Source organism: Notamacropus eugenii, chromosome 6 (assembly GCF_028372415.1).
Source record: "Notamacropus eugenii isolate mMacEug1 chromosome 6, mMacEug1.pri_v2, whole genome shotgun sequence".
Lineage (NCBI taxonomy): Eukaryota > Metazoa > Chordata > Mammalia > Diprotodontia > Macropodidae > Notamacropus > Notamacropus eugenii.
Window position 1 is genome coordinate 148,450,149 of NC_092877.1, and position 23,663 is coordinate 148,473,811.

Below are 23,663 nucleotides of genomic sequence, written 5' to 3' on the forward strand. Positions count from 1 at the left end.
TTGTTACATATGTTAAACTTCAGGTTTTTAGTCAATACCTATTTTAGGGTGACTTTATCTTCCTAAAAAGACTACATTTAATCAACACTCCATGAATTCAAATCATTGAAGTGATCTACAAATTCTGCCACATAATAGATGTTTTTCTTTGAGTTTCCCATTAACTTCCTACACTAGATCTAAAGCTTAATGACAGCTGAGTGATTCCAGGATTCCTTACATTGTCTTTCTTTTTCTTTTTCTTAAGACATTTGCATTTGTAACTGTAAAACTGATAATATGCAATTAATTACCAGATATTGTTCTAAATTAGCCAGCTAAAAGGCTAGTCGTTCATCTTCAGTTATCTGACAGCTAATCAATAACCCTTTGAGATGTTTAGTGAGCACTTCTACATACCACTAGTTAAGGACACTTATGAGCTAATAACGACAAGCATTCCTTCTGCCATTAATTTTAACTTAACTTGACATTCAACATTCATTTACTAATAAGCATGAAACAAATGATTAATAAACAGTATAGAACCAGGTTATTTAATCATATTTCCATCATATATATACATGGGATTTTCACCAATTCAACAAACTTACACCTATCCTAGATGATAAGCAACATTTTGCTTCCAAAAAGTTGTTTCTTTGTGTTTTTTTTTAGATGGTTGTTTCTTAAAAAAGAAAGGACATTTTTCCATCATAGGCCCTTTTAATGCAAAAATACTGGTTATATTAGACTGATAATTACTAATTCTTTATCTTAATCATAAAAATGTTTTTAGAAAAACTAAAAATAAAGATATTTTTAAACATCTGAACTAACTGATACTAAAAGTTCTCTTTAGTCATTAGTCAACAAGTATTTATTAAGCACATACTGTATAAGAGGTGATAAATGGAAAAGCGCTGTAAAGATTGAATCCCAAAGTCAGGAACATCTGGGTTCAAATTCTACCTTTTGACACATACTGGATATGTGACCCAGGAAAAGTAATTTAAACTCTAAATAAAATAATCAATTATCTATGACTGGTTGTCATCCTTCGTTCTTGAAGAGGACCAAAATGATATCACCACAATAAAGGCATTTATTTCAGTGTGTCCAACTGTGGCTGATAAGACCAATACACAGTCAGAATGCTCTACCACAGATAGATACAGGGTACAAATAGTCTGTGTGAACATTTGGGGTGGATACTCCAAATTTACACATCCTACATTTCTTTTGTGCTGCTTCAATTCTCCTTTGCTCACAGAGCACAGCATTCTTTCTGATGAGGGCATACTATGCTAAGCAGTCCTGTGCCAATGTCTCCCATGTCACACAATCAACTCCAAAGTTCTTAAGAGTGTCCTTGTATCACTTCTTCTGACCACCATGTGATCCTTGCCCCATGTGTGTTCTCCAAGAAACAGTTTTTTTGGCAAGCATACATTTTGCATTCAAACAACATGGCCAGTCCACTGGAGTTGCGCTCTCTGAAGCATAGTCTGAATGCTTGGCAGTTTAGTTTGAGCAAGGACTTCAGTGTCTGGTATCCTTATCCTACCAGGTGATCTTCAGGATCTTCCTAAGACAGCTCAAATGGAAGCAATTCAGTTTCCTGGCGCGGCACTGATAGATGTCCATGTTTCACAGACATACAACGAGGTCAGCACAACAGCTCTGTAGACCTTCATTTTGGTAGTCAGACTAATAGCTCTTCTCTCCCATACTTTTCTTCAGAGCCTCCCAAACACTGAACTAATTCTAGCAATGTGTGCGTCAACCTCTCTGTCAATGTGTACATCCCGGGAAAGTATACCAGCAAGGTAAGTGAACTTATCCAAAGTATTCAAAACTTCTCCATTTGTTGTAACCTATGGTTGCATGCATGGATGGTGTGGTGGTGCCTGAAGGAACAATTGTGTTTTCTTCGTGTAGATTATCAAGTCAAAATAAGCACAGGCAGCAGAAAACTGATCCATACTTTGTTGCAGAACTAATGTCAGATCTTCTCTGAACGTGAACAGTTTGTTGCTAACTTGGAGGGAAAGTTGAGCCAACACACCATTGGCAACATTGGAGCAGAAAAGGAGTGGGCAGCTTTCAGAGATTTGGTGTACAACAATGCATTTGCTCTTCTGAGTCAGAACGCTCACAACACAAAGACTGGTATCATGAAAATGATGGGGAAATTGAGAAGCTGCTAACTGAAAAACAAGAACTCCACAGGATTCACCAGCAAGATACTTCATCCATCTCTAAGAAGGCAGTTTTGCTAGAGACTTCCATAATAGTCATGTTGTGAAAGACTAAATATACTTCCCTCCAACCTATCCTGCCCCCTATTTATTCTATTCTCTCTTTAGACCTCATCCCTCCCCTAAAGTGATTACTTCTTATTACACCCTCCTCCCATTTGCCCTTCCTTCTATCATCCCCCTACCCCAACTTTCCTGTAGTGTAAAGACAGATTTTCATACCAAATTGAGTGTGCATGTTATTCCCTCCTTAAGCCAAATGTGATGAGAGTAAGCGTCACTTTTTCCCTCTCACCTGTCCCCTTTTCCCCTCCACTGAAAAAGCCTTTTCTTGCCTCTTTTATGAGAGATAATATGGCCCATTCCATTTCTCCCCCCAATATATTCCTCTCTCACTCCTAAATTTAATTTTTTTAGATATCATTCCTTCCTATTCAACTCACCTTGTACCCTCTGTTTATATATATGCATGCATATATGTATATATGTATGATCCTTCCAACTACCCAACTATTTAGAAAAGCTTCAAGAGTTACAAATACTATCTTTCCATATAGGAATATAAACAGTTCAACTTTAGTAAGTCCCTTATGATTTCTCTTTCCTATTTACCTCTTCATGCTTCTCTTGATTCTTATGTTTGAAAGTCAAATTTTCTTTTCAGCTCTGGTCTTTTCATCAAGAATGCTTGAAAGTCCTCTATTTCATTGAATGACCATTTTTTTTCCTTGAAGTATTACACTCAGTTTTGCTGGGTAGGTGATTCTTGGTTTTAATCTTAGTTCCTTTGACTTCTGGAATATCATATTCCAAGTCCTTCGATCCCTTAATGTAGAAGCTGCTCGATCTGGTGTTATCTTGACTGTATCTGTACAATATTCAAATAGCTTCTTTCTGGCTGCTTGCAATATTTTCTTCTTAACCTGGGAACTCTGGAATTTGGCTACAACATTCCTAGGAGTTTTCCTTTTGGGATCTCTCTCAGGAGGTGATCAGTGGATTCTTTCAATATTTATTTTACCCTGTGGTTCCAGAATATCAGGGCAGTTTTCCTTGACAATTCCATGAAAGATGATGTCTAGATTCTTTTTTTGATCATGGCTTCAGGAAGTCCCATAATTTTTAAATTATCTCTCCTGGATCTATTTTCCAGATCAGTTGTTTATCCAATGAGATATTTCACATTGTCTTCTATTTTTTCAATCTTTTCGTTTTGTTGTGTAATTTCTTGGTTTCTCATAAAGTCATTAGCTTCCTTCTGCTCCATTCTAATTTTTAAAGAACTATTTTCTTCAGTGAGCTTTTGAACCTCCTTTTCCATTTGGCTAATTCTGTCTTTTAAAGCATTCTTCTCCTCATTGGCCTTTTGGGCCTCTTTTACCATTTGAGTTAGTTTATTTTTAAAGGTGTTATTTTCTTCAGCATTTTCTGGGGTCTCCTTTAGCAAGCTGTTGACTCTCTTTTCATAATTTTCTTGCATTGCTCTCATTTCTCTTCCTAATTTTTCCTTCACCTCTCTTACCTGATTTTCAAAATCCTTTTTGAGCTCTTCCATGGCCTGAGACAATAGCATATTTATTTTGGAGGTTTGGGATGAAGAACTCTTGACTTTTATGTCTCCCTCTGATGGTAAGCATTGTTCTTCCTCACCCGAAAGGATGCAAGAAAATACCTGTTCACCAATAAAGTAACCTTCTATAATTTTATTTTTTTCCCTTCTTTGGGCATTTTCCTAGCCAGTTAACTGATTTTTGAGTCCTTTGTCAAGAGGAGAGTATACTCTGGGGACCTGTAAGTTCTCAGTTCCTTCCTGGTGGCACAATCAAAGGAGAGGAGTTTTTTCCTCTCCTGGCCTGTGCCATGGTCTGGGAGCTACAAAGGCTTTTCTTCCCAGGATCTGCAAGTAGAATTCCCTTTCCAAAGCCTCCACCACCTCTACCACACCAGTATTCTTCCTCACTCTAGGGCCGCCACTCAGGCCTGAGATCCAGATCAGTGGCTCAATTTCCCTGGGGGTCTTTAGGTAGAGGCCTCCAAAAATGGATACTGCTGTTGCTGTTGCTGCTGCTGCCACCTGGAACTGGGGCTAGGGGAGGACCTTGCTCCTTTCTCACCCAGGTGAAAAAGCTTTCTCACTGACCTCTGAAGTTGTCTTTGGTGTTTGTGGGTTTAGGGATCTTAGAACCATAGCTGCTACTCAGGATTCCACCCCACAGGCCTTCTCTGATCCTGTTCCTCCTGGTGCAGCATGGCTAAGGCTGGGCTGCGCTATGCTCCACACCCCATGCAACAGACCTTTGCTGTTGGCCTTCCAGGCTGCTTTGGGCTGCAAATCTCTCACTCTGTCATTTTGTGACTTCAGCTGCTCTAGAATTTGTTTAGAGTCATTCTTTACAGGCATTTTATGGGCTGTAGGGGTCAGTTTTATGTTGATAGTAACAATCCAACGAAAGCTATTTATGGACCAAAACCTATGGTGCATCACAACTATGACTAAATTGAAAAGCAAGTACATGCCAATGTGATAAAGAGAATTTCCTCACTAAGATCTCCTGATACCAATGAAATCAAAGGGCCAATAGAAAGCAAAAATGTTAGGAACCCAAAATCAAAAACAAATTAATCAAGAAGCACTAATTAATATTTTACTATATGCCAGGTACTAAGGGCCAAGGCTACAAAAACAAAACTGAAATAGTCTCTTTACTCAGGAATCTTACTTAATGGGCAATCAAATATGCACAAAAAAATGTATTTGGGGAAGGAGGAAACTAGTTACACCTAGAAGCATCAGGAAGTACTCTATGAACAAAACAGTACTTGATTTGAGTATTACAGAGATTACAAGAAGCCCAAGTGAGGGAGAGCCTTCCAGGAATGGGGACAGCTTGGTACCTGTAAGGCAGACCATAGTTCCTGGAGATGGAGTGTCCTATGTGAGGAAAACTTACTGGTACTTCTGGGAGATGGAGTGTTCTACATGAGGAAAAACCAATACAGCAGAACCACAGAGTCCATCAAGATGAATAATGTAAAATAAAGCTAGACAGGTAGGTTGAAGTAAGTTCTAGGAGGCTTTAAATGGAAAAGGGGAGAACTTGTTGTTGATTCTACAGAAAATTAGGAGTCAGTGGAGTTTAATGAACAGGGGAACAACATGTTGAGGTCCATGCTATAAGAATATCTCTTTCATCAACTGTGGGGAGTACAAATTAAAGAGAAGAAAAGAGAAACCAATATAATTGCAACACATGCAATAGGCAAAATGTAATTAGAGTCTTAATTAGTGTGGTAGCCATGTGAGTAGAGAGGAAAGAGATGCTATGAGGAAGAGAATATTCAAAAATAACTAAATGGAAAACTCAAGTGACTAAATGGATAGTAGTATCCTCAACAGAAATATATTCGTTTGGCAAACCCCTTGACTTTGGAAGAAAAATAATGAGTTCTCTTTAACGCATACTGAGTTCGTGATATCTTCAGGGTATCTAATTCAAATTATCAATCATTGTAGATATAGAACATAGGAAAGAAAGTAGGATTCTGGGGAGTGATTAGTATAAAAAAATGGAAGCCATAGAAGCTGGTAACACCACTGAGAAAAAAGGAAGACAAAGTAGGGAAGGGGTCCAGGACAGAGCTGTAGCAGGTTAATAGCAAGTTAAAAGGACATGGCTATGGAAGAAATGATCAAACAAGTACATAATCTAAAATAATCAAAATAAAATAAAATAATCTAAAATAATAGTCTCTTAAAAACCCAGATAGGAAATATTATCTAGAAGGAGAGGGTGGCTAGTAGTGTCAAATGCTTCAGAGATGTCAAAAGAGAAAATTTGAGAAAAGGCCATTGGATATGGTAATTAAACAGATCAACTTTAGAGAGAATAAATTCATTTGGATGATGAGGTTGGAAGGCAGTGAATTTAAAAAAAAAAGTAATAGAGGAAACCAGTAGAGACAATGTTTCCTAAAAATTAGACTGTTAAAGGAAGGGGGAAGAGAGAGTGATAACTTGAAGGATGGCAGGATCAGAAGAGTTCTTTAAGGATAGAGAAAACCCAGGAAAGTTTCTAAGTATCACAGAATAAATCAGTCAAGGTAGAAAGACTGATGATTAAAAAATGATTAAAGGGACAATCTTGTGGAAATGCAATTATGGATACAAGGAGAAGGGTTAAATTTGACAAGAAAAGTTGTACCTTCACTAGAGACTGGAGTAAAGGAGAAGTGAATGGTGAACATGGTGTTGAATAGTCATAAAATACAAAATAGGAAAGAGGAGGGAGCTCAGGGTAAATGAAATTAATTTTCTCAACAAATTATGTTAAGGGGATGTCATAAAAGACAGCATAAGAGGCTTAAAGAAAAGTTTAGAACAGTTACTGTAGGGGGTATGATGGAGAAAAAATTAGGGAATACTAAAAATACTGCTTTTCTGAAATGAGGACCAGTTGAGATTAGCCAACAAAAACTGGGAATGAACTCAGTCAATAGATTTATCTGAATTTCTCTAGCCTTGTACATCAGCATTTGAGTCAGAATAGAGTAGAGAGATAGTGGGAGTATTCCATGGTTGGGGTTTGGCAGAGTACTAGCAAAATCAAGAAGTCTAAGGGTAGAGGATAGTCTAATACTGAACTTTCTAACTATGGGGATCAAGATTATGAAAGGAAAAAAAATTAAACCAGAACCCAGAAGACGACCTGGAAGAAAGAATACTGAGATGTTATGGGGCTGGTGGTGACAATGAGGATGACAAATAAGTTTAGGGGCATATAGGTACAAGTGAAGTGAAAGAAGCAGGTCATAAGAGAATAAGGAATTGGGAAGCCAGGATGTCTGAGAAAACAACATGTATGCTGAAATCCTCAAGGAAAATGGCAGAAAGTGGAACAGAGAGAAAGCCAGTGAACTTGTACTCCTTGAGGAAAGAGGCATAATGCCACCAGGGCTATACATATTGGCCATCTGGATATGGACTGTGATACATAGGAGATGTTGTTTTCCCTACTAGGATCAGTGTGTTGAGGGACATGAAAGAAGGTGCAATCAGTACAAAAAACGATAACCAAGTATGTATTATCTTTAGGTGAAATTCAAGTTTCCAACAGTGCCAAAAGACAGAAGCATGAAAAGAAAAAAGTTAAGCTGGATTAGAACATAGTAAGGGGCTGAGTAGAGAGGGATAAGAGAATAAGAAGTGGTGCCAGGGGAGATATGTAGTAATTTTTCTTATGCAATTAAAGATTGTATGTCATTAGGACTGAAAGAGTAAGAAGCAGAAGTTTGCTATTGTGGAAATCACCTTTTGCCTGAGGCTGACACATTTAAGAATCTTATAAACAAAGAGTAGAGGAATATCTCAGTTCTCTTTCTTCCAAGTGAAAGACAGGATTGGACTTTGGTATTAATGACATGCCCTGGCAAAAAGAACCCCACTCCCTGAGTCTTTGATCTGTGAAAGAACCACTGAGCAAGGGGGATAGTTGTTGAAATCACTGTTCATGGTGTCAAGCATGGTTGCTGGGTTGAGTCTTGGAAGCAAAGAGGCCTGATATATATCTGAGACACATCCTAAACTTAGTTCAGAAGGTGACAGGCAAGTTATGTGAGGTTTTGGTCTTGGGCTGGGTCAAGCTGAGCAAGAGAGGTAATAGACAGCTGAGCTATAATAATGATGTAGCGAAGTCAGGAAGATCTAGTGTAAATCTAAGTAACTGCAAATTATGGTTAATTTGGGTTTTGAGTTAAATACCTAGCAGTGCAAATGCTTTCCAAATGCAAGGTAGGGCCTGCCAGTTACAATGAACACCAGATATGCCATTTTTTAAGTAAAAACTACATTATACATACGTACAAACACACATATACATATCTCTAATACTTAAAGTAAGAACTCATGGTGCAGGCAAAACAATACTGGATTAAGAGTCAGGAGATGATATAGTTTCTAATATCAGTTGTCCCTTACTAGGTGTGACTGAGAACTTTGTTTTGTACCTCAAATCTCACCTATAAAATGAAGATAATAATGACTACTGCCTACCTTACAGAGTTGCTGTGCCAATTAAATGAAATTATACACATAAGCCTTATTGAAAATTGTAAGGTTTTATAGAAATTTGAACTATTATTAATTAGGTCTTCATTGCCTTATTTTATTTTCATGACAGCTGTGAGGTAAATGGTAGAATCATTATTACTTTCATTTTATAGATGAGGAACTGAGCTGCCCAGAGTTACAAAGCCAGTAACTGACAGAGTCAGAACATAACTCAGGTCATCCTATTCCATGGACAGGGTTCTCTCCATGATGCCTCATGAATAAAGTTTGACAGAAACCAGAGAAAGAATAAATATGTCAATTGTATAATCACTTCTTAGAATTTTAAATAGTTTAATATAATCACAACACAAGCACATAATTTTAGAGCTAAGAGGCTCTGGTAAATAATGCTTAAATTTCTTCCAATATTTTAAATTCATCCACTGTTTTAGGCTAAGATATATAAAGAGGTTGTTTCTGTGTGTGTGTTAATGTTTTGAGTAATACTTCCTTGTAACCATCTGGCAAAATGCCTTTAAACTATTTAAAATAGTACTCTTTTAGAAATCTCCCTTTCTGATTGTAGTAATGACGGTATTAGAAAAATGTATTAAAATATATAAATAAATGTAAATCCTGCCCTCAACACCTCCTTTTACCATAAAACTATCACCTTAGTCAATAAGTACTCAAACTGCTGCACCTGCAGTATGTATGCCAAACAGATCTAAGTTTGATTTCACTTCTAAGATGACGTTAAAACACTACAGTGTCACTTGAGTCTTAACTTCTGCTTACAATTCTGTGGCATTTACTGCAAGTGACTCTATTCAGGCAAAAACTCAGCCAAATTCTATTTTTGATTTTTTTAAAAAAAGAACTTTAAACATTTTCAAACATTTTATATATAAACTGTTTCACAGGACAAATTATTTTTAACCGTGTAGAAGTTAAAAAGAGAATTCTTTGCTAGGTAAAGAACAAAACAAAACTAATAATTTGTTTTTTTAAAAGCCTTCCTGTGACAAAAGGATGTAATCCTATTGAACCCTTTGAAAGAAAATTTATTTTTATGAAAAAATTTTTAGCATGTGACTGGGATTGTTATTTTATGCCAAAGAGACATGGCCCTAATAATTAACGACTACTTGCCAATTTGTAACTTCAATACTTTTTATTATACTTCAAAAAACAGACCTAAAGATTTTTTTAAATTGCCTGCTAAATGTTAATAATTTCTTATTTACAATTTCCTTCCTGTACATAATAACTGAACACTGTTATTTTTAAGCTATCTCACTGGAATCATTAAGTTGGAATCATTAAGTAGAGTTTCTTAATATTTTGGAGAATATGAAATAATTACATATTTTACCTAATTCTATTTCTATGCAGACTAATAAAATTTTAAATATATAAAACACTTTCTTTTAAGTTTTCAGCATATCAAAGGTCAATGGGTTATTAACCATCATTTTCCTTGTTCCCTATTACAGTAAGAGTCTAGAGATTATATTTTCATATATAATTGTTTCATAAATTTGCTCAGTAAAAATCTGCTGCTGAACACTTCTCAATAAATTCAATACATCTGCAAAAATGCTGTAATTTTAATAGTCATGGATAAATAACGTAAACATTGTAATGAAATGAGCTGACACAACAAAACTATCCACCTTTGGACATGCAATACAACTGCAAACACAATAAAAATCAGATTCGTGAAAGTTACACTTAATACGTACACCTTTTGAGCCTTCAGACGAAAGGAACTAATGTAGTACAATTATGCTGGAAAAGCCCTATTACTCCTTATAAAGAGGAGTGCAGCTGTTGGAGGAGAGGGTTACAGTGACAAACAGCTTTCCTGCTACAAAGGTGGCAGGAAATCTATCAAACTGGACAATAAAATTGCAATTGAGTTTCTTTGGCTTTTTATAGCAGCTGCATGTATCTTGATGTGTAGCTCTGCAAAAGCTATCCAATTCTACAACACTAGTTCTTTATACACCAAAGAACTGTGTTATAAATTAGTTGTATTGGGATACAAAATGGCTGCAAAAAGGAAAAAATAAGCATCAATCCCATACTATTATATAGGGGAATATACAAAAGACTTTAAAATGCTTATAATCATATTAAAAAAAAAACTGGGGTCTAATTATTCATTTAGCATCTAAACCTCATACAACAAATTATTCATCTAATTCTGCATGCATATTTGTTATATGTCCAATAAATTAATATTCTTTTATAAAGCCTTAAAGTACACAGTCTTTTGTTTACATTTTTAATGTAACAAAAAGTATCTAATCATCATTGCGATATAGTTCAAAGATGTCAAATTTAAAACAGCATTCAAATTAATCCACATACATTGGTACAAGAAGAACACTTTTTTAAAAATACATGAGAATTGAAAGAAACATATTAAAAGGCAAAGAAGGGAAAATGGACATGATTCAAACTGAATACGTTTTCCCCTGCAAGTAATCAAGGTAGCCTTTGATGTTATTTTATAATACAGGAGAAAAAGCAATCATTTTCTTTCCACTTAGGTAACAAACTAGAATTAATTATACTCTCAGTTATTTCATTTTATTTAACCTTCTTCTTACAAGTATTGTTAAATCCTCTTTGGTAAGGTTTATAAAAGTCAAAATAAATGTTTTTTTGGTTTTGTGGCACATAATGTCTCCACTTAAAGGAATAGTTTTCATTTCAAATTAATGAAACTTAGTGCTATTGAAATTTAGTTTAAATCCCTGAAACAAAACAAAATATAAACTAGATAAACTTGGGCTATACTTTAATATACATAATCTAAATGTTATTTCAGGTTAACTAAGAATATAGTAGGTGCCTGAAATACTGGATAAGTTGAAATTCAAATAATTAAGCTTAAGTCTCCAACTTTGCACATTTTTTCTTCCTTTCAATTATTTCCCTTACTTAACCATGTTTGTGTCTCCAAAAAAAAAAGAGAAAACTAGCTTTATATTCTTTTAAACCAAGTTTACCAAAAATACAGTTCTAAAATTCTGTAAGATTCTTAGATGTGTTTCTTTTTTTATTCACTCAAGAATACACAAGGAACTGTGATCTAAAAAAAATTTCCATTAATATTCCCTTCAAGGCCTTACAGAGAAAAAAAGTCACCCCTTGGTTTCCATGTGTTCTAGAAGCATCATCAACCTGAAAACGCTTGTATCAGAAAAATAAGAAGGTATTGTAACACTGTGATCATGACCGTTACCAAGAGTGAAAACCAGCATAGCAAAGTTACTCACAAGAATAGTGTTATAGTTACTTGCTTCTAACCCTTGCTAATAATACACGCAACTTCAATTCCAGTCAAGATAAAGCAAAATATGTCTGACAGAAGCACTGCCATGTACCAAAGAGAGTGAAAAAGTAACTGTTTAGTTCTTTGAATTCATTTATTCTTTCAACAAATAGTTACTCAGAATCTACCACCCGCTGGATACGAGGAATATAATGCACCATGGCTACCCTCAAAGTGTAATTACAAGGATAAGGTATATACATATGAAAACTTTTTTAAGCATTAATTAACAAAACAAGATGAATGCTGAATAAGGGTAGGTACCTATGATAAATCCAAAGGTGATAGACCAAGATGCTCAGAACACTCTAGACAGTGAAAAAAGGCTGTAGTATGTAGTACGGGACTTGAAGGATTTGTAGGAATAAGAAAAAGAAAAATGACAGGAAAAGAGTCACAGCATATTGCCAAACCTTACTCTTGGGGACCAGACAGTTCACAGAGAGAGATCATGGAACTTAAAGTTATATTGGTAGGTTTGGGGACAGCTTGGTGAAAAACTTTAAATGCTATGCTGAGTATAAAATTCACCCTGTACTTCATACTCAAGCCATCAAGGCTTGCCAAAAAGACAAAATGTTTTTGGTTTTGCTTTTTATCTAACAAGCAGTAAGTGGCTAGATTAGACTGGTAAAACAAAAAGATCAGTTAAAAGGCTACTGCAGAGACTCAGTTAATAAGGATTTGGACTAGAGTTTTAGCAATGGGCATGGAAAAAAAATAAGGGTGGATATGAGAAATAACAAAAACAATTCCTCTGTGATTAAATGGATGAAAAGGATACTTACTACTTCTACCTAAATTTCTTGGTAGTATAACAATATTAGGAGATCCTCTACCTACAATGAAACTTAAAAGAGATTTAAACTTGTATTTTTAATACCATGGAATTAGTTGAATTTACTTTTTCATGGTTTCATAAATTTAACCATATCCCTTTTCAGTATGATTTTCTAGACTAAAGATTCACATCTGGAGGAAGATGTCACATAGATATTGTTATATATACAAAATTCTTTTTCTTTGATATTTAAAATTCTTCACAATCCAATTCCAACCTAATTTTCCAGACTGAGTGCACATTATTTCCATAGTCTAGCCAAACCATGCCTAGGTTTTAATTGCTCTCCTTTGTCACCTCCACATCTTCAATTCTCTAGCTCTCATAAGGCCTGTCTCAAGTGCCACCTCCTACACAATGCCCCACATTAGCAACTAATGCTAACCCCCACCCAACAGCTAAACATACTTTATGTCTATTTTGCACTATCTTATTTGAATAGATGTTGTCTCCCAATAAAAACTTCCTTGAAAGCTGACATTACTTTGTTTTTGTGTATACCCTTCCAATGACTACCACATAAACACATACCATATCAAACCACAGTCTGCCAGTTTTTCTTTGAGGCATGGAGAGGACCTGGGATCTCAAGAGCTTTATCAGGAGAAGTATATACTATGGCAAAGTCTATCAAGTTGGGAAGACTCCAATTACAGAGACACACCTACCTAAGTAGCCTAACCAAAACAGGGTCAATCACTGAGTGATGACTGAGGGAGGGGTGGAGACAGGGTATAACACACCAATTCATGAAACTCCCTATTAAGGTATGGAAAGACTGAAATGGAGGACTCATGCAAATGAAATGCAAGATTTCTGAAATTTTAAAGATAAAAAACATTGCTAGGGTTTCCTAAGGGATGAATGTCTCTACAATTGACAAAGAATACCTTCTCACTCACTCCCCAAACAAACAAACAAAAAACCAACCTTCACTCTGAGGCATTCCAATACACTGCATTTGTTTGAGGATACTCCACATTAGCTCTACTGATGAAATTAGGAAGTGGGGGCACAGTGTCAGAAGTCTGGCATGTCAAAGAAAATTCCCACGAGGCACTTAAGAAGCAACAGAGATGGAAAGTGAGTAAAACTAGCAGTTTTATTCAGGACAGGACAGTTACTAGAAACAGCTCAGAGAGGATAAAGGGAGTCATCAGAATGGGTCGGAGATTGGTAACAAACATTTGGCCATACAAGGGAACTTAAACAGGGGATAAAATGGAGTCAGGGAGGACTACTCTTTCCCAATTCTTAGTCAAAAGGATTAGGCGTAGACAAGAATTAACACCAAATCACTCCCATCAAAGCAGGGGTATAAAGGGAACTATTTGTCAACAAAGGAGTACTGGCCCAGGTCCTGCTACACTAATGAGGCAAACTTAACGTCCCAGGGAAGGACCAGATAGTGAAAGGGGCTAGGCTGTTATGACCTCTCCGTAGGGTGACACTACTAGGTACACTCTGCACACTCTCCTTGGAGTTAGGGCATCTGGTGGAGGCTAACATTCTTCTTAGCCTGTAACTACTCAAAGAATACCTAACAGTAACACTTAGCATTACAGCACTGAGAAATAGAGCTATATTTCTCCCGTATATTTCTCAATACAATGGATGATCCAGGACAAGAAGGATACAAAGGGATCCTTGCCAACTGCAATAGGTCACAATGGAAAATTCAACCTAGTTTGAAAGTGATACGAACTCAGAGTGATGTGGACATCAACAGATAGGCTAACCAATCACTGCTGGTGACCTTGAGGAACACAGTTTCTGTCCAGGGGTGAAATGGAATCCATACTACAAGTAGGTGAGAAATTGATAAGACGTGAGGACTGAGGTCAAGTGGATAGGAATGTGAAGAGCAAAATATGATGACTACCTGGGGAGCTGAAAAGATGACAAAATCAAACCAATGTTCTGTAACGCCAGAAGATATTTGGGTATGTTTCTTGGAACCAGGGAAGGAGACAGTGAATAAAAGAAAGATTAAAAAGAGATGGCATGACTGAAGGAACACACTCCTAAGGGATAAAAAGAGTACATGAGATCAAGAATACAAAAATATAGAGGTTAACCTTGGCAAGGAAAGAAACCCCTTCTTTCAATGACACAAATGGGTCACAATTAGAGGGTTAAACAATGAATTCATCAGTTGGTGATGTGAGATTGGGAGGATTGTGATTAAACCTATAGGAAGAATGGACATGGATAGACAAGGAACTGTATTTGCTGCCTTTGTAAAAGAATTAAAAACTAGCACAGTCTTTTTGTTACACCTCTTTTATAAAGTTCTTCTATATCCTATTCTAGTTCATAAATAGACTGGAAAAAAAGAATACAAAAGATCATTTTTTTAATTAAATGAAATGAAACTGCTCCAGCTGCCATCGGATATAGCACTACATGTATGAGTAGGTTAAGGAGACTCTTCTCATTTGGATTCTCCTTACAAACTTTCATCACAGTTTACTTCTTTCCAATGCAGGAATAAAGACAAGGATTAACAGTTACTATGTATGCTGGAGGAATAATTCCTGGTTAGGAAAGCCATTTCCTAAATGATTAAGGGAGACTAGGATGGCAGGAACTCCAAGGTGATATCCAATAAATAAATAAAATTTACAAGACCTACAATTTCTGACATTCCTTATACTATAATCAAGAATGACAAGAAGATAGTAGCATGAAGCTCAAAAAGCTTACACATGCAATCTTCTAACATTACCTAAACTGAAAGTGACAGAACATTAGTATTTTACTTAATTTAAGTAATTTTTATCTCTAACCACAAAATGAGCAAAGAAAGGAATAGGATTAAGTGAAAAGAGTCTTGAATTCAGATTCCGAGGAGCTTGATTCAGATCTTTTCTCTGCCACTTAATTAACACCTGTTGGCACCTCAGGCAAGTCATCTCTCTTCCCCAGGGCTAACTAATAAAATGACCTCTCCTTTGAAGTAGATGATCTCTAAGGTCCTTTCTTCCTTGACATCTAGAATCTTGTGACACTATAAAAACAGCCTAAGGGATTGCATATCCCACTGCTAGGCTTGAACTAGGATTTCTTTTTATTCTTTGAGTAGATGAGGTGTGCCACCTTGTGTCCAAAAGCTTCATGCCACAAAAAAAAAAGAATGGAAATCAGAAGTCAAAGAAAAGACATTTCCTATACTCCTGTGAAATCTCATTCCGTTATTAAGACAGGCAAGCATTCCTCAAACTGGGACTACATGAGATTAGATTCTTTTTATTTTAACAAAACCAGATTCAAACACTTCTTATTTGAAGTTCAAACTGACCTGGTCTAATACATTAATTTGATTACGAAAAGAGACTTAATGATTACTCTAGTTACACATTTCACAGAAACAAGATCCTTATAAGAGATAAGATTTTCCCTTATATCTTAAATTTCTTTTATTAAAACTATTGTAAAACTTTCAATAATAGACATTTAAAATACTAAGAAATAGTTTCTACCAAAGAAACTCACCTTCGAATGTGTGATTGACAGGGTGTCCACCCATACACGCCAACCACCCCACTCATACTTGACTGCATGGTAAAGCAGAATTCTGAAAATAGCATACACCATCTCTGTTAACTTCTGCTCCTCAGAATTCTTGGGATTAAAACAGCAGAGTGAAAGCATCCATTCCTGCCACACAGAGCACTGCAGCAAGCTCCTGAAAATTGTGACAATGCACTGAATTACTATTCACTTTAAAGAAAATCATGAAAAATTAAAATGATTCTAAAATGAAGCACCTTCTGTGCACATGCATCCAAAATAATTACTAGCTCAGCATTAAATACTCTCATTTAGTAGTTTCCAATATGATTTGAAAACCATTAATGAAACATATTCACTGTTATTTTAATAAACCATTTCTCTTGCTAGATTAGTCTCAAAGAAAGTTATTGAAATTCATTTTGCTACTGTAAGAATATTGTTTATTTCTGCTTACCTTCGGTTTTCTCTGCTGTTATTAAAAAGTTTAATCATGTCCGAAAGAAAGGCTCTTCGAACCTCCATGCTCTCTGGACACTGGGGAGAATTTCGCAGCAGAGTCGCAATTACTTTTAGTACCTCTGCAAGACAGTTTATAAATAAGTGAAAACCAAAAATTTAACAAAAAAAGGCAAGGAGGAAGAACTATTTTGCTTGCAATCTCACGTTAACTGTGTTTCCCTAAAATAAATTATACTAATCACAATCTTAAGACATTACTATTTACTTCTTTTAAAAGCTAGCATCAATTATAAGAAATTATCCAGTTTTCCTTCCCTGAACTTTCAGGAACATAAGCAAAGTTTCAAAATTCTGAACTAAAATTATTCAAGGTCCATTTTTAATTTAAGTGATAATAAACATTTTGATGATTCCCAAAACCTATATTACATATGAACATTAATTAAATCTAAAATAAATATTTCAATTTATATGACCCTTCCAGGATTAAGTCTGGAACTTTTAAGTAATACAGATGGATGAATTAGACTCTAAAATAAACATTAAGACTAGGGCCAACTTGCCTGTATCAGCATTCAAGCAATCAAGAGAAAAGGAGAAACCATTTATTTACCTTCAACCAGTATAAAATTCTCTGATTCCTACTAACATACTCTTTTCATTATCATTCTAAGTTTTAAAAACCTGTTAAGGTTTCACTTTTATAACTGAAAAAGGAAAGTCTAAAATAAAATCCCAAAGGAAATTAAAATCCATCTACCCATTTAAACCTGCACATACATACACACTCAATTCTATTGTGATACTATAAAATCCTCTGTGTTGGATTGATAACATTTTCTGATCTCGGTTTAGAAAAATGCATTAACATAGCCAAAAGAAATTACAAGTTTCAAATTCCAAGTTAAATAGAAATATATTGAGTTTTCCAAAAGTCCAAGGTTTTAACCCTTTTATAAATACAAAAATTACACAGTCACCTTCTTACTAAATGTTTGAGACTATGAAATAATAATGAGATTCTTCATTAAAAAAGGAAATTTAAAGTAATAGTTGTATTTGTAATGTAGCCTCTGAAATATTGACATATTATGATTTCTTTATTATATGTTCTAGTTTTTTTCAAGCTACAGTCTTCTAAAGCTTAAGGAAGACAATAGGCTTTTTAAAGTTTCAAAACAGATTTTTTTGTATCATTCCTTAACTCTATAAAATTAATGCACATATTCAAATAATTTCAGAGTTTTTTCCCTCTTGTCTTTCTTCACAATTCAAAATAATATTAGCTTTAACTTATAACTGGGGAAAATAAAACTTCAGCGGTATATAAATTATTTAATATTATACTAAAATTCACTTTAAAGAAACAAGCAGTATAGTTCAATGGCAGTACCAAACCAGTTACATATGGTAATTAAAATATCATAGAAAATGCAGGAAGGGAAAGCTGTATTTTGTATAACCGCCTAAGAACTGTAAATAGCCAAAGAAGAGGGCAAATGCTTTTCCATTCCAAATTTGGTATTCTTCCTTTGACAATGATTTAAAGTGAAAGTATTTTCATAATACACAAAGTTTAGCCAGATATATTTAAAGAATGAAAATGGGATTTTGTTAGACATCTAAACATATAAAAAAATCAAGAACCAGCACACAAAATTCTTAAAAAGTGAGATAAACTTAGCATATAATTTGAGATCAATGCCAAGTTATGTATAAAACAAAACATGAATAATGTTAACAATTAAAGGATATAAGTTCTCTCTTTATATAATTGATATATGTAAAGCTCTTACTGAAACAATCATTCAAAAAATCAATTTTGAATAAAATTCAATTTTATCTATTGATACTGCATAAGTTGATTTTTAAAAAAGTAAAAGGCAACTTAGCATAGTAAATATAAGGTAAGCCAGAGTTAGGGACAACCTGGCTTTAAGCCCAACCTCTGATATTTACAAGCTGTATGACTATTATCTAATCACTTAATCTCTGGAGGTCTCAAGCACCATTCTGAAAGTTTACTAGAAAAGATGCTGATCATTATCAGTGAAAGGAGTTGCCATGGGGATAAAATCATAGAACCAAATTCAAAAAAAGGAAAATTATTTGAAATATACACAAAATGCTTACGAGGATTTTGTATCTTCACTGATGAATCTGGATCAGGATGCTGTTTGTGTATTACCTGAGTACAAATCTGCTCTATCAAAATCTAAAACAGTGAGAAAATAGTAATATGTTACCATCATGATATTCTAATACTGCAATTTAACTCATTAAATTTTCAAGAACATCACAAAAATGTATGGCTGTTAAGTATTTACAAGTACTTGAAAATATGTGCAAATTATCAAATAGTCCTTACTACTGTTTTCAAAAGCCTTTCAATATTACTTAAATACTCAGAGAATCCCAAAATCTTTTAAATTAATTTTGCTTGCACATCAGTTTAGAATCCTGAGGAATACAATAAAAGGCACAAATATTTTCAATTAAGAAATAAAATTTTTAAATAACACAAATTAACAGATGACAATTTTAACAAGTTTGTCTAAATCTTTTATATGTGCTAATTCCTAAATTTTTCATTCTAGTTTTGTTGATATTTTCAATCAACATGTAATTGCATAAAAAATCCAAACCACTTCATACTAGCATCTTCTAAGAAATTTAGACTGAATTCTGTGTTCGTACCTCAAAAAGAACATTGTATGTGGTCATGGTGATAACACTTGTTTGAAGCATCAGCCTTTCAGCGAGCAATGAGAATAATCCATGTCCGAGCATGATTTCAGCTTTTCTTCTACAATTAGAGACAAAAAAAATCACTGTATGTCTAATATTGCCATAAGTGAAGGTATAAATATAAAAATAATTAGGCCCAAAAGTTTTTTCAAGTTAAAATGAAAAAGCCACTTGTTCACTCTTCTCATCATTAGCTGTTATAATGCCAGGAACGTCCAAGACAAAAACTCAAAAGGTGGAACACAAAGCTAATGAGCTCATAAATACAAACTTGGTTAAATTCAACTGCTCCATAATGACCAAGGCAAATTTATAAATGATATAGATTTAGAACAGTAAAGACTTAAGTTAAAATTCTCCACAGTACAGATCAAATCAATCATTTACTAGTGACTATACATCACTGTGCTGGGCCCTATGAAGATTAGATTCTACAACTAAAGCAGCAGAGGTGACATGGTGATTTCCTGATTATATACCATCTGAATGACAAGAGGCATTATTTTGTTACTATGGTTATGTGCAGAGGAAATAGCTCCTTGTAGACTTCCAGGTGCTACATAAATGAGCTGTTCTTATTGTAACATCCCCACGCTAGACTGTTAAGCCCTCTAAAAGAAAGGTCTACATGGCATAGGGGACAGAGTGACACAAGGCCTGAAAATAAATTCTAGCCTTAATTACAATCTCTGATCTTGGACAGTCATTAATCTCTCAGAGCCTTAGCATTTTCTTCTTGAAAATGAAGGGTTTGGGCTATGAAAATGTGCATACCCTTTGACTCTGCAATGTCACTTCTATGGAAATATCCCAAAAGATTATAAAAATGGGAAAATATTCCACATGTACAAATATATTTATATCAACTCTTTCTGAGGTGGCCAAGAATTAGAAATTGAGGGTATTCCCATCAACTGGGGAATGGGTGAATAAGCTGTGGTATATTAATGTAATGGAATACTATTGCGCTATAAGAAATGATGAACAGGTGGACTTCAGAAAATCCTGTCAAGACTTATATGAACTGATGCTGAATGAAGTGAGCAGAACCAGGAGAACATTGTTCACAGAAACAGCCACAGTGTTTGATGACTGATTTTGATAGACTTAGCACTTCTCAGCAATTCCAAAGGACTCATGATGAAAAATGCCATTCATATCCAGAGAAAGAACTATGGAGCTGGAATAGAGAGCGAACAAACTATTTTGTTTTTTATTTCTCATGGTTTCTCTACTTCATTATAATTCTTGTATGCAATATGACTAATGTGAAAATGTGTTTGATAGGAATGTATGTGTATAGTTCATATCAGATTGCATGCCATCTTGCGGAGGGCAGGAGGAGAAAATTTAAAACTTAAGTAAGTGAATGTTGAAAACAAAACCTAAATTAGAAAATTTAAAAAAAATGAAGGGGGTAGGCTAAGATGTCTTCTAGCTTAACATGTATAATCTATGATGGATCAACTGCATCATTTACCATTCACTTACCTCCTCAATTGTTATAGTGAACACAATATGACTAAAAAATAATAACTTTGAAGTCAGACATTGCTATTGAGGGTTGATTAAAAGCTACGTTGCTACCAAGAGTGGCAGGGCATTCTTTAATTTGTGTTCTTCCGGAGGCTGAGGCAGGTTTCAAATTGTATATAGGGAGTTCTGAGATTCAATGAGCTAAGCCAGCTGTCGGCCTGACTCCAGGGTGATCAGATCCAAGGTGGGTAGAGGAAATGGTATGGAGACCCCATAAGGCTGCCTAATTAGGAAACAATTGGCCATAATTAGGAAACTGAAGAAGTCAAAGTCAGAGCTCACATGCATCTATCCTCAAGTGGCTGTACTTCAAAGCCCAGGCAAAATTATGGACTATTTCACCTGGGTTAGAAGTATAGCTGCCACTTGAGGATAGATGCATGTGAGCTCTGACTTCCTCAGTTTCCTAATTAGGGCCAGTTCTCGTGTGTGTGTGTGTGTGTGTATACATGTATATATATATGTACATGTATATGTACTGGGGGTAGAGAGAGGGAGGAAAAGTCATGTTACAGTATAAAGCATAATATTAACATAAAATGTTTCAACAATAAAGGTGACAAGCCAACACTGCTAAACAGGAGGAAATAGCACAACCCAGTTCCTCCACCATTATATAACTCATCTATAGGGTCCAGAGGTCACAGTTTTATCGCTGAAATCCTGGACCCTGGAGGAAGGGAATCTTGAACTCAGGCCCAAGGGCTGATACTAATAACTTCAGGGTGTTTCCTCTAACCCTGATCTGGAGAGGAAAGGAAATCTAAGATACAACCCATAGGTGAGGAACAGTGCTTCAGCCAAGACTGAAATGCCAAAAACAAGTAAGTTCTGAAAATCAAAAAACTGAATCCAGTAATGTCCAAGACATAAACTCAAAAGAATAACTCCAAAACACTAACTAACAAAGCCTCAAAGGAAAACACAGCTTAAGATCCATAGAGATGATCATAAGATCAATTAGAATTCCAAGAAGAAATAATGCAAAATAACTGGAAAAACATAAGAAGTATGGAAGAGAAAAATTGTAAAGAGAATCAACAGCTTGGTATAAGTATAAAACTTTACCCAAGTAACACACTCCTTGAAAATTAGAATGGATCAAATATAAATTTAGCAACTCTACTAGCCAAGAAAAAATATTAAAACAACTTTGAAAGAATGAAAATATATTAAACAGTTTAAGGAATCTCATATCAAAAACATTTGACCTAGAAAACAGACAAAGGAGAGAAAATCTAAGAATCATCAGACTACATAAAAGCCATGACCAAAGAAAGAGCCTAAATATTGTATTCCAAAAAATCACAGAGGAAACTGGTCCAGAACTCTTAAATCAGAGAATAAAATGAAAACAAAATTTACCAGTCATCTCCAAAAAGAAACATCGAAATGAAAACTTCCAAGAATGTCATGGTTAAAATCAAGATTTTCAAAATCATAGAAAAAAAAGTCTGAGTAGAGGAATCATGGTCAAGCTCATGAAAAATGTAACAGGTGTGATTATAGAAGAGCAGAGACCATGGTACATGAAACTGTAAAAGGAAAATGACGTAGGCTTACAACCAAAAATAATTTAGCCAGCAAAACTGAGTATAACCCTACAGAGGGAAAATGAGCTTTTAATGGAACTGAGGATTTCTGTGCATTCCTGAAGAAAATGCCAGAGCTGAATAAAAACTTGAAAGGCAAACCCAGGAATAAAAAGAAAGCAAAAGGTAAATACAGGTAAGGATTCAAAAAAGACTTTATAAAAATGAAGCCTGTGCATTCTAATGGTGAGGGGGCAATCATCCCCTATGAGCACAGATATAATATAAACTATAATGTCATGCATGATCACAGGAGCCAAAATAAGACTGAAAGTGATTTCTATTAGGTTTTGATGCACTAAAAAGAAAAAAAAAGATATAAAGGGAATAAAAAAAGGAAAGAAAGTTGATGGAACTTATGATCTAATATAATTAGGGTATACAAGTAGAAGTGTAGGTAAACATGAAATCAAAAATCACGTGAACATCATTTCTTCTTAATTGGTGAAAAGAGGGTGGAAAACACAAACATACATCAAGTCAACAAGTATTTATTAAGCTCACTATATAGCAAGCACTGTGATAATTGCTAAGGACAAAAATAAAAGCAAAAAGAAGAACAAATACATAAATACACACAGAGTTTGGTGTGGAAATATACAGAACTCAACAGGGAAGCAAGAGAAAACAGGAAGAGGGGGAAAGGGAGAATAAAAAAAGAGGGTAGAGAAATAGATTTAATTATAAGCAAAAAAAAATAAAGAACCCAGTGAGTTTAGAAAGGAGGGGATTTTGAAGACAGGCTTGAAAGAAAAACTAAAAAGGTAAGAAACTTCAATAAAAAAAAGAAAGTGAAGGGGAGGAGCCAAGATGGTGGAATAGAAAGACACACCTACTCTAGCTGTCCCCCCATAGTCTGTAAAATATCTGTAAAAAATGACCCTAAACAAATTCTAGAGCAGCAGAAGCCACAAAATGCCAGAGTGAAAGAGATTTCCAGCCCAAGACAGCCTAGAAGGCCGACAGGAAAGGTCTATCTCACTGGGCAGAGAAGAGAGCCCAGTCTAGCCCTGACTCAGCAGAGACAGAACTGAAGCAAGCCTCAGGGCACAGAATCCCAGGCAGCAACTGTGGCTTCCAGATTACTCAACCCATAAACATGAAAGGCAGCTTTCAAAGGTCAGTGAGAAAGCACATTCACCTGGGTGAGAAGGGAACATGGGTCAGGCCCCAGCGGCCCCAAAGTGGTGACCACAGCAACACAGTGTCCATTTTAGGAGCCCTCAACCTAAAGACCCTGGGGGAATTGAGTAGTTGATCTGATTATCAGAACTGAGTGGTGGTCTTGGGGTGAGGAGGAACACTGGCATGGTGGAGCTGGTGAAGGCAGTTGTAG

At 35.3% G+C, this 23,663-nt stretch overlaps 1 protein-coding gene across 4 annotated transcripts in view; it reads right to left on the reverse strand.

Annotated features, from left to right (window-relative positions):
* Window positions 1-23,663, reverse strand: part of LRBA (LPS responsive beige-like anchor protein) — a 783,746-nt gene that overhangs the window by 610,317 nt on the left and 149,766 nt on the right. For all 4 annotated transcript variants that reach the window (XM_072621222.1, XM_072621224.1, XM_072621221.1 and 1 more), the window contains 4 exons: window positions 19,149-19,257; window positions 18,585-18,666; window positions 16,447-16,570; window positions 15,972-16,164 (listed from right to left, as the gene is read on the reverse strand). In XM_072621222.1, the coding sequence (XP_072477323.1) occupies window positions 15,972-16,164; window positions 16,447-16,570; window positions 18,585-18,666; window positions 19,149-19,257 (508 nt within the window). The remainder of the gene's footprint in view (window positions 1-15,971; window positions 16,165-16,446; window positions 16,571-18,584; window positions 18,667-19,148; window positions 19,258-23,663) is intronic.